The sequence below is a fragment of the Pempheris klunzingeri genome, chromosome 12 (assembly GCF_042242105.1).
Source record: "Pempheris klunzingeri isolate RE-2024b chromosome 12, fPemKlu1.hap1, whole genome shotgun sequence".
Lineage (NCBI taxonomy): Eukaryota > Metazoa > Chordata > Actinopteri > Acropomatiformes > Pempheridae > Pempheris > Pempheris klunzingeri.
This window is the reverse complement of record NC_092023.1, coordinates 9,072,745-9,085,185: the sequence shown is the minus strand read 5'-3', so window position 1 is coordinate 9,085,185 and position 12,441 is coordinate 9,072,745. Positions and strand designations below refer to the sequence as shown.

The following is a 12,441-nucleotide window of genomic DNA, read 5'->3' as shown; positions in this document are numbered from 1 at the left end:
CCACATGCTGATTATAAAGATTTTAAAACTTTCGGTCAGACAAATATTTGATACATCGAATATCACCATGAGCAGATTTACTGGGAGGGAAGCTCTCTTTGGCAAGAAATGCCTGCTCCCTCAGATTTGTCAATAGTTGCTATGAACTATTATTAAAATGCATCTGAACAGCAGCTTTGAGCCAATTAAACTGTAGCTGCTGTGCATGTTCTCACTAAGAAATAATGATTTGAATTGTGGCAGTATATGAATTTGACACATGACATGCACATTTTGACTCCATCTTCGACACCCAGAGGTGCCACATCAATCCAAACCCTGCAGCATTAGAAGCACTCAGAAGTTGCAACAGCCAAAGGAGGATCTTTCAACACACTCTGTTTCATGGCACACGCTCCGCTCCCACCGTGACATCAGCTGAATCTTCCAACAAACACGGCTGGATCAAACGCTGATTAAAACCTTCAAAATCACGGGGAAAGTTTGAGGCTGAACTCTGACAGTTTACCCTCAAATGATCTGGATCTCTGCAGATCAAACTTGCAAAGCGTCATAAACGCTCATTACAGAAACCTTAATTCAACCCATTCCTTTCTTTGAATGTATCCTCGTGAAATCTCTGGTAGAAATTGGGTTTTTTTGTGGGCTGAATGTAAATTAGCATCATGCCACACAATCTGCCAAAAAGGCAAAGTAGGCAGCTCATTTTCAGCTCAATCAAACAACTTAAAAAAAACCCCACATAATTCAGCATTAGGTAAGACAGACAGACAGACAGACATAATCAATGTGTTAAAAAGAAAAAAGTTTTTGGAAGGACTGTACGTGTCGTCCACAAAGTAAGCTGCTCTTTTCATCACAGTACTTTTCATTAGTTAGTCATTAGTTTTTTGAAGGTTAGATACTTTCCGAAACAATGGCCTGAAAAATACTGAAATACTACATGACAGCTAACGCGCGTCTTCACATAGAAGTGGACTGGGTTTGGGGGCAAAAGTGCTCAGCTGGTGTTGCTGTCTGTGTGTGTATGGAGTATGTAATAGCATCTCTTGTGTCTTATTTGTCCCATTGACTTTTGTCAGGATTAATCAGGTGTCCACTTTGAGCCCTGAGTGTTTGAGAAATATAAAGGTCGTGGGAGTCCAAACATCCAAAGAATGCCATCAAACGGGGTCATACAGAAAAATACAGAATAGCAGAAAATCGTAATATAAAAAACAATCGCATCACTTGTTGCTGCTGGTACTATTATTCTAGATTTTATTATTGTTATGCTTCAAGTTGGATTATTTCCTTCTCCACATTTGACAAGGAAACAAGAATAGCGCTACAAATGGAAATATCCATTCTAAACCCATTCTTCTTTCTGACAGTTTATGTCTGTTGAGTTACGCTATGCACAGGCAAACAATCAGAGGCAGCGCGTAGGAGGTTATCTGAATAAAATAGTTTAATAACTGCTGGCAGTGGCACAAAGAGCAACCTAGAGTTAGAGAACCCTCCAATCAGATGTCGGTTTTTCTACACCTAATCTTTTTTTCCCCTTTTCCTCTGGCCCTCAAGATGTACATATTGTTGACAGGAAACAAAATATGTGCCCTCTGCGTTTATGTGGCCAAGTATATAGTGACATAAAGAAAACAAATCTTCCTCGTGAAGAAACAGACCTTCACGATAAAAACAGACGGTGCCAACATTATTTATATATTTTCACTCAATGCCAAATAAACAGGCAGCTCAGGTTTCTGTGCTGTGTACACAGTGCACTGTTTGAGTGAAGTTTGAAAAGAGTATGTTTGTTAAGTTAAACATGTGGTAAGGTGTGGTTACTGTTTACAATTTGTCTCATTTTGTTGTGTATTGCTTTAAAAAATATATTGTACACAGTTACCTATTTGCTCAGTTTGAATTTAAGGATGTCTTTTGAGAGAGTGAAGTATTGGGACCTTTTTGCCTGATATGTTTCATTTATCTATGTTATTATTTTGCAGTTTTGCTCATCTGTAAGATATAGAAATGTAAAACAAGCAGGGTAACTGTGTTTGCCAATGATATAAATCTCCAGAAAAAAAAAGATCTATAGAAATAATATATTTTCGTTTAGAATTTAAAACTACATTTGGTTCACATTCAATTAAAATTCTAAAACACTATAGGTAGATCTCCTTCTCTCCTGTCAAAGTTTCTCTTTCATCTGTTCACATCTGGCTGTCTACTGTACTTAACAGTCTCTCCAGCTGTCTTCCAAGCCTTAGCGAAATGGACAGAGCTGGTATCACTGTGAATCATCAGTAAGAAGACCTACTATCCATGAAAGACTAGATACTGAATTACATCAGCAAAATGTAAAATATCATGAAGGAGCATGAAAAGGAAATGAGAACACTGCAAGTTAAATTGGACATGATGTGGAATGAGATTAACAAATCTGAGAGTGCTTCAGATGTCAGTACAGGCTTCTGAAAACCCAATTGCTGTAACAATTATAGATTACAAATGAAATGTAGCATAGTGAAATGCTAACTTTTGCTTAGAAATGTAATCTACTTTCCGGTACATAGGTTCCGGTACATTTGTGTACTGCAGCACCTTTGACCTGAAAAAAAGTATTATGTATTAATGTATTATGTGTGGATATAAAAAGTGATATTTTGATGGTGGAAAAGCTCAATTAGTCTTTTTTAACAAGGTGAAAAATAAAACAACTGTCTCAAGACAACACAAATGCTACACCTGCCATCTTTGTTTTGTTAAACCTCCTTTAACTCATGTAGGAGCTGACTCCAGGATTTTAATCCAGGATTTTAAAAAAAACATGATTTGTTACTCCAGTCTAAAATGAAACTATAGTTAGAGACCACACTCAAAAATTGAGTTAAAATGCTCTCATTTGATGTTCATTCCAAAATATTTAAACAATAATAAGCTGATGTTGTTACAGTACAATGTCAGACTGATGCGCTGTGTGGACTGTGAATGCCATGCCCAATCATGTGGCTGCAAGTAAAATACAGTCTATAAACATATTATACTCACTCAACCAAATCTTGTCAGTAGAAGTGGTTTTGCTTTTATCTTGCCAATCAGCTAATATGTTATTGCTTTTATCTTTCACAGAGGGAAGGAGCAACACGCAGTCAATTTAAGACTGAGAGACAAGCTGGTTAAACAAATGGCAACATGGTCATGTTGTGTGATAAAATAAGTCACTGTGGTCAGAAACTAAAGGGAGTAATGATCGATAATGACGGAAGTATAGGCTGTAATTTTGGGAATGACTCAGACCACAAAAGCTAAGTAGAAAAAACGTGTGTGTGTGTGTGTGTGATTGTCTCTGCTGAAAGCACTGAGTGCACCAAAACAGCTGCACGAAAAACATTGTTTACCTTAAAGGGCTTCTGCAGTCAATTTAAAAATCAAGACAAACAGAAGCAGGTGAGCTATAAGCCTCATTAATGCAACAGTAAAGCTGGTCCACTGGCAACATGCACCATAAATGGCTAAGCACTCTGCAGACAAAAAGCTTAAGCACCTCACTCATTTAAACCTTAATGAATTGACCTGTCTCAACCTGGCTCCACAAAAGCCTAAAATTAGAGGCAAAATAAATAAATCAGGGATAAGAGGCAGCGGTAACTCTGCAGCTTTGAGGAAGCGAAGGGAGAAAGCAAAGGATTACAGAACCAGCAAGTGTTTGGTTGGAAAACAGAAACAGAAAGAACGGGAGAAGAAGACAACACAGAGCAGATATCAACAGGAGAGACAAAAAACTGCTAAATAACCAGCTATTCAAGAAGAATTATAAGAGACAAAAGGGAAACATTCAGGCGTTCTCCATGCAACGTTTATGCTGCAAGGAGAGACGCTAGGCTGTAAATCAAAGGGAAATATTTCTTCTCAGGAGAGAAACACAAGACAACACATGCATAATGAAATCAACAGCACACTTCTTAAAGAAACGGATCTAACCCAAAATGTACCATAAAGCTTCATTTGATTCTCTACGTATCCATTTAAATGTGACCATGAAGTTCACACAAAGATGAAACCTGGCACCTGACAAGGCAATGCAATACAAGATAAAAACCCTGCAATGCATACTATATTTGAGGTGGTAGAGATGTGTTGATTCGACCAACATAGTATATTTTATTCAATTTTATAATTCTTAATATATCCAAGGTGGAGCTAATGTTTGGTAAATCTTTGCATTGAGAGACAGATACAGGAAGGGATAAATTATTAGCTATTCTTCACAATAAAGCAATCCAAACAAGAAACAACCACAACCAAACAACAACAACTTCCATCCTTGTAAAACAGTTTCAACAAAAGCTGATTGCAAGCTAAACAGAGGTTATGTGTATTGCAGAGCCACTGCACAGGACTGTAGCGCACTGCAAATGTGTTGCTATTATTATGTCCACTCACAAATAAATAGCATCCTCTCCTCCCCTTATTCCATGCATTTATGATTGCTTGTGAGTTGCCTGACAGAATGAAATAAGTCATCTCAAGTACTCCAAAATACTTCAACCATTTAAATACAAATTCTGCCCTGTTGCACTGTATGATAAATTGCTCTGAGGCCCAGTAAACATTAACAGGCACTGTGGGAAGTCCATTTCACAATGCCAATTTTGCAAAGCTGGTACTGTACGAAGCTGCACGATGCATCATGGGATTGTTATTATCAGCTCATGATGCCCACTCCTCGACTTTGCAGAGGCACACGAATGCAGATAGAGCCATACATGTATATACTGGGGTACACAAACCAGCACACGCATATCATGTTGTCTAGAGAATGTACAGTGCCTCCAAGTGGGCTGAGCACGGCACTGCAGTGTGACAAAATCATCAAGAAGGGAGAGAGAGCTTTGGTCACATTAACGCTTAATGCAGTGATTGCACGCCTTACCTTTTTATATGTCATTATGATTGGGCCTAATTACCCTGCACATCTTTTTCTCCAGGATCTAGTTCAGAGCAGGAGGCTTTTCACATGCTTTACAGCCTTTGACAATAGGAAAGAAGCTTTAACTAACAAATTGTGATACACATTGTTTGATGCCTCAGCTTCGTCATTACAGACCACACAGATTATGCAGGATGAATCCAAAAGAACTACTCATCATTTTGGAAAGGGCTTTGTGACGGGTTTATATTTGTGGTTTTCTTCTGCTCGTTATGAGGAACGATTTACTCAGTGAACAAGGGAATATTGAGTAAGAGAGAGACGCAAACAGATGGAAAGGAAATAGCAGAAAAAGGGGTGGGATAGAAAGTGCTCAGTGCATCCAATTACAGTAAGTGGGCCCATTTCCTCTAATCAAATAGCTCAGTTGAATTTCTCAAAGGCAGATTCCCCACAGAGCTGATCTTCACACATCAGCAATCAGCCACCAAGTCTCTCTCTCTTTCTGGCTCTACCACTTTGCTCTTTACTTGTTTTTTTTTTCCCCCTCTCTAGCTCCCACTCACTCAACATCCACTATCAGACTTTTCCCTCTCTTACAGCAGTGACTGGCACAATTCCCCTCTACTCTGACCAGAGCTTTGTACCTCACAAAGAGATGTTATTGCCAACAATGCATATGTTCAGACGGAGTAAGGCTGCATTGAGTGGTGTGATGTGACCATACTCAAGATTACTTTGGCAGCCATTTAACATATGGTAATGGGAATATTTTCTCTTCATGTTTCATGAGACAGTTATACACAAGCTGCAAAACATGCATTCATTCATTTCTCCACAGATTTCTAGTGGTGTTGGGTTTCTCCCTCTGGACAAGGGCGGGAACGACAGCTGCCACTGATGCAAAAACAGCCTCCAGTTAGTGTCTTGGACTCATGGTCTTCAGACTTTTCCCTGTAAACTTTGTTTGACAGTTACACTGACAAGAAACACACATCCTCTAGTTAAACACAATAGAACAGAATAACATTTTACACCATTACTTCAATTACTTAATAACATGATATTATCATGTACAGCAACGACTGCAGAACTGCAGTCAGTTCATGTGAGGAGCATCTCCTACTACTGAACAGTTTGGGATCCTGTGTGGCACTATCAGTAGGGTATGCTTCTTCTAGGACTGATTAAAATTGCCCAATCTAGAAGAAGCTTGGGCTTGTAGCATCATACCCAAGAAGACTTGAGGCTGTAATCGCTGCCAAAGGTGCCTCAACAAAGTACTGAATAAAGGGTGCGAATACTTATGTACATATGATATTTCAGTTTTTTATTTTTAATACATTTGCAAAAATTTCTAAAAAACTTTTTTCACTTTGTCATTATGGGGTATTGTGTGTAGATTGATGAGGAAAAAAAAGAATTTAATCCACTTTGGAATAAGGCTGTAACATAACAAAATGTGGAAAAAGTGAAGGGGTCTGAATATTTTCCGTACCCACTGTACATCTTAACTGATCAAGTACACACTCACACACACACACACTCCTTAAGACATGCTGAATGACTCTTAATCAGATACACATGGCTAAGGCACGTGTGATTGTACTGACGACAGGAGTGAACACATAGAGCACAAACAGAGCAAGTACACCGCACACACGCACGCACGCGCACACACACACACACACACACACACACACACACACACAGCGCTTTGGCAGTTGCTACGGATCCCTTATTGTGAGATTACGCATTACATTTTCAGTGACTTTAAGCTTGTGTCGATATCACATGGTAAAAATAGTTAACACACAAAGCTTATTATATAATTTCTAATCCAGCTCATTTTAAGCTTTTAGCACATTCCTGAGATCAGGTGCCTTGGTTCACAAATACAGAGAGCCAAAGCAAGGCCAGCAATGCAATTAACACACAGTTGGTGGCCAGGTCAGCATTCCTCTCAGGGAGAGAGAGGCCATGGCAAGAAACTCTAAACAATCTTGTTTTCCTTTTTAGCCTTTGTTCTGCTTGTTTAATCCCTATTTATAAAAAGGAAAGTGATTATTTAAAAGTGGAAATGATGATTGGACTAAGGTACTTACAGTGTCATGCTATAAATGCCTGAAGTTGTTATTAGTCTTTGACTAGACTTTAAAAGGACCAACTCTAAAACATTTGAGATTTCCAAATCACAAACAAAAGAGAAAGTCGCGTGATACTGGATATTTCCATTTTTTTCAGATAAATATACAATAAATGTGTAGTAATAGATAATAGCTGTACTATAGGGCAAGCAATAATTTTGCTACAGGGTAGAGAAATTCAGAAGTCTTTTGAGCTGATCCTTGACCACTTGTCTGCAGTGCCCATGGACATGTTTGAGGAATTGATGTGCATCAGACCACTGTTAAGGAGTCATAACCTTTACAGTTCTTTCAACTCTCTTCCACTTAGAAAAAACTACTGTACTTGGAAATGAACCCACTTTCTTGTCACACAAGCCAATTCTTTGCCAACTATCAATCAGTTTAAGCTGCAAGAGCTTTATGTGTTTTCCAAGTTTTTAGCTTTAGTATCATTGCTAAAGGGCTTTGGCTGCTCTCAACCCCTTCTCTTTTCTAAAATATGCTACAGAGTAATCTGCCAGTTGGCATAAAGCAGAAAAGAGTGCATGAGGGTTTGTTGGCAGGCCCTAAAACTAGGAATTCTTATTCCTTATCAGTTTTATGTAGACAATTGAGGAGTTATAATTCAAAACATATTAAAATTTAAACTATTATCTGATTTAACTACAAATAATTTCATCATTTTCATCATCATTGTCAAATTGGAGAATATTAATCTGGCAGACTCCAAACTGAGAAAGGTTGTATCTCATATTAAGTTCATTTTTGTTTTTTGCCTGAGGAATTTTCTTGAATGCTGTTATTTTCTTGATACAAGTGAATTTGCGATGCTACCTATTTCTTTCTAGAAATCCAAAACAGTAGTGGGAAGAAATGCACTAATGGCAAAGCTGTTTTAAGAAAGAGCAGATTTTAGGACAAATTAGCAAAGGTTATGTTTTTTTTGCACTGTACAAAATTGCTGAAAACTGGGACTCACGATGCTGTTGAGCTCTGAGTCATCATAGCTGTCACATGCATGTGTCCTAGGCGCGCCAAGGGGCTCAAGACCATCTTCGTCCCACATGTAGGTTCCACCAGAGCTGTTGGAGGGCGAGAGCTCCACAGATGAAGCTTGAAGGAATTCACTCCGCTCTGGAGACAGCACCAGAGGCCCCTGTGAGTCTTGCATGGGGCTGTCTTCTTTGTGGCCTGCAGAAGATAAATAAACACAAGGCTGAACAACGGACACGAATGTAATACAAAAATGTAGTTGAATTTCCTTTCAGATCAGTTTCGTACCTTCCAGATCCATAGAGTCCCAGTCAAGGGTCTCATTGAGAAAGCTGTGTAGGCGGGTTTGAGTACTGCTGCCAGTTTTCCTGTTGTCAGGACAGTCCCCATCACTGAGCACATCTCCCACACTGTAAAAGTCATCTAGAAACTCTTCACTGATGTCACCTCTGTCTAGAGATGAGGCGGAAGATAAGGACATGTCCTCCAGAGTTTCACCTGCTATCTGGCCAGAGCTCTGCCTAGGCACACAATTTCCTTCTTCTTTTGTTCTTCCATCTCCAGAGCTTCCATCACTGTCACTGTGAGAGTCTGCTTTGTTAGCCTCTCCACTCAACTCTGTGTCTACTGCTATCCCTAATAGCTCTCCACATTCAGGGGCAGCTGAAGGTCTGATATCTCCCTTGACCCTACCCGGAAAAAGAGGTTTCTGCTGCTTGGCCTGCCCAGATCGAGTTAGCCTGTAGCCCAAAGACCCCCCACCGGTGCCCAATGACTTGGTCAGACAACTGGGGAGCAGAGGCTTCCTCAGAGCGCTGGGAGTTGTAGGTGCTTGAGGAATCGAGAGGGTGGGTAGAGAGGAGGCAGCTGGAGGAGTTCTACTGTACTGAAGTCCACCAAGTCCTCCAAGGCTGCCATTCAGGCTTCCGAGTCCTAAACCTATTCTTCCATTGCTCAGCTGAGGGGGTTTGAGGAAACTACTCCGAGGAGGCCGGAGCTGAGTGTTTGCCAGAGGCTTGGCTAGCTCCACAGCCCGGTTAAAGGAGAAGGAACGTGTCATTGGCTGACTGGTAGGCGAAGGAATCTGCTTGAAGTGAGTGAAGCTGTTTGAGCGCACCATGTTGTCCAGTGCCAAGGTTTTTAGGCTGTCATTGGACTGGGACAGGCTGTCTTGAGAGCTGCTTCTGGGAGAGCTAGAGCCTAACCTTGGCCGCACAAGGCGAGACTCTGACCCTGTTCGAGCAGGAATGCTGGAGCCATTATGGCCCATTTTAGGACATCCATTCAGTGGGCTTTGGTTCAGCTTGGTCCCTACTTTGGGACTCATCTTCAAGGATTGCTTAGGGATGGCCTTAGGACTGGAGACAGCAACCATCAAAGAACCTGACCTCCGCATCTTGGGAGTCGCTGGAGACCCATTCTTTACTTCTTTTGCCAAAGAGGCAAACTGTGTCTGAGTGTTTTCTTCACCTCCATCCCCAGTACTGGTGGGGTTGGTGGGGCCTACGGGGGTCATCCCCTCATCTCTCTTCCATTTCAGGGAAAAAGGAGAAGCACAGATCACGCCATTTGGGCGTGCTCCTGGGGGACTGGTCTTACCATCCTGGGTAGGGGTGGCTGGCTGTGTGGAACCATTGGACAAAGTGCTAGCACCACCAGTCGAGGAGCGTCCACCGAACTTAGGCAGTCTGGACACCATGGCAGACCTGATGGGTGCTTTTTCCTCCATTAGATGCCAACAAAGGCATGGAGAAGCATGGAATTACACACAACTGAGGAAAGAACAGACAGAAAGAGAGAATAAGCAATTAATAAATTAAAGCACACAGGATTAGACTTAAGACATAGACAAACAGCTTTATTGGGGGATTCAGTCGTTTAAAACTGTTTGTTAATGCCAACAACTGCCACACTGTGCAGCTTTTCTAGTAATACCTAATGCAGGAGATACGAAATGCCATTAGCTGACGTTTAGTGGGTAATATAGCATAGTGACTTTTTTTTGCTGTTGATGACAACACCACTATTATGAACAGTTCCATTACAGGTTGAGGGAAAGACAAGAGTGAAATCAAATAGTTGAGCTGTTAGCAAATGCAATCAGACACACAAGCCACATACATCCTTATCTGTAATAGCATTATAATTATCTGTAATGATACCGCAATAATACTAAGGTTCGTCCTGTCCACCTGCTGCTGCGGTTGCATGCCTGTCTCCTTTTCAAAGATCGCTGACTCTAAGGAGCATTAGGTATTAATCTGGCAAGCTTACAGGGTGACTTGAGACTTTGTCATGGCAAGTCTGCCTTGATGCTTTCACATGGTCATGTGAGAAATGTAAAAGCTAAATGAGTCTGTGTCTGTATGCAACTAGTACACAGCTTAACAACCACAAATTTCAATCACACATGGTAAATTTCTTTAAACCTAATTGTAGTACTTGTACTACAAGTACTTGTGACTTGCGTTTTTTATGATCTGTAAATGTTACATTAAATATTGGAAAGAAGTTAATGAAAAATTAGGAGTTTCTCGTATGATATGGCTTATCCATGTATGTCCTACTGACAAGGATAAACTGTTAACTTGCTAAAAACTGCTTCATTTCTCTAGCCATCTGTTTTTGTCTCTGTTCCCACAAGCCTCCATGTTGTATGAGTTTCTTTTCCCCTCTCTTTCAAGCTCTCTCTGTAGCTCTTTTTCTGTTTCTATCTTTCTTTGTACTCCTCAAGGTTTCCACGTTGGAGTGGAGGCCAGATAGCTCTGGTCTGTTTGGCACCTAAGGTTGTTTGTGTCCTACTGGATCTACATTCCTCAATAATATTCTATAATGTATATGTATCAGAAATTGTACATACATAGCAATTTGTATATACTGTGATTTTGTTAGTCTGTTCTGTACACGGGACATTTACTTCATGTTAGTATGTCCTGGGGGAGGGATCCCTCCTCTGTTATTCTTCCTGAGGCCTCTTGGAGAGTGTTGTACATAGTACAGACTGTAAAACCCACTGAGGCAAATTGTGATTTGCGATTTCAAACTATATAAAGAAAATTTGACTTGACCTGTAACCTGCACTGGTTTTGTGGGTTATGGCGCCAACATGCCTGTCTAACAAAAGAATGGGCAAACGGATAGACGACGCCTGGGGGACAAGGGAAAACCAGTGCTGGGAAGGTGGCCAGCATACTGTGAATAGTGAATGGAGGATGTACAGCATGTAAAGCCATTGGAGGGAGAACTCAGGCCCGCTTCCCTTCACTCATTGTTAAATTAATTCAATTCTAATCAGCCATGTGACAAGTGTACATGTGTTGGTGGTGCACCTGCATGTTGCATCCATCTGTCTAGTGCTGGAAGATCATGAATAGAAAAGTAACTGCAATTCCAGATGGCTGGTGCAGTTACCAGAAAGTAACCCATCTGCATGAGGGAGCAAAGCACTGACCAAAAACTGTCTGCAGATTTGACCCCAATGGAAAATAACCTATTAGCGCATCAAGTAATATTATAATTCACAAAGACTAATTAAGCTTTAAGAAATGACTGCTGTATTATTGTGCCACACAGTAGATCAAGCAGTTTCTCCCATGTGAGTGAATCCTTTGATAAACTGGCACAAAGACACAAAGGAAGATACAGGAGCAATAATCCACTCAACTTTTGAAGGGATGGGGGGAGGGGTGTTGTGTTACAATGTGGGCGTCCCATTCTGGAAAAAACTCTGTACCACACTGCCCCACATTCCCATGCAAAGACACACGTGTCTACAATCAAAGAGACACACTCACAACTGCCACAGCAGTGTCTGGCTATGCCACCATCCTAATCTGCTTCATAAACACACATGGATAAAAACACAAAAACACACAGTTACACACACACACATGAAATCAGGTCAGCGTGTGCAGGCAGGGCAACCAAAGCCTCTTTGCCCCGGGGAGAGGGTGGTGGCTGTGTGTGTCTATGTGTGTTTAATGATAGCAATTCGATTACGGGTTTTCGCTACTGTCAATTGCCCCAGAACCTCTCATGTTTCATTCATATCTAGTGTGGCAGATCACTATTAACCAGCGGCGAATCCACACACTGCTGAGGTAAATGTTCATTCATCTGGGTCATCTCACTCATCGGCCAAATCTGTCTGCAGTGCTGATTTTTTAATTCAATTTGTCTTCTACTTCCTTAAGTAGAAGTCCCATATCCACAGCTTATATCCTTGTCTTATTACAGTTTTTGGTGTAATTATCGGATATACAGAGGTACAGTCAATGAAAAGCAATACTCTAATGATGAGGTCTCAACTTCGTATTAACTGCAACAGTAACTAATAGGAGAAATATGAAAGTTACTCTTAGGTGCACTCTAAAATAGAAATCCAAAGAACTGATTGGTATG

The 12,441-nt window shown here is 40.7% G+C and overlaps 1 protein-coding gene across 2 annotated transcripts in view; it reads right to left on the bottom strand.

The window, feature by feature from the left end:
• Positions 1 to 12,441, bottom strand: part of ccser2a (coiled-coil serine-rich protein 2a) — a 47,886-nt gene that overhangs the window by 24,320 nt on the left and 11,125 nt on the right. For both annotated transcript variants that reach the window (XM_070841416.1, XM_070841417.1), the window contains exons 2-3: positions 8,329 to 9,812; positions 8,027 to 8,238 (exon numbers count right to left, since the gene is read on the bottom strand). In XM_070841416.1, coding sequence (XP_070697517.1) covers positions 8,027 to 8,238; positions 8,329 to 9,769 — 1,653 coding nt within the window. In that variant the 5' untranslated portion in view covers positions 9,770 to 9,812. The remainder of the gene's footprint in view (positions 1 to 8,026; positions 8,239 to 8,328; positions 9,813 to 12,441) is intronic.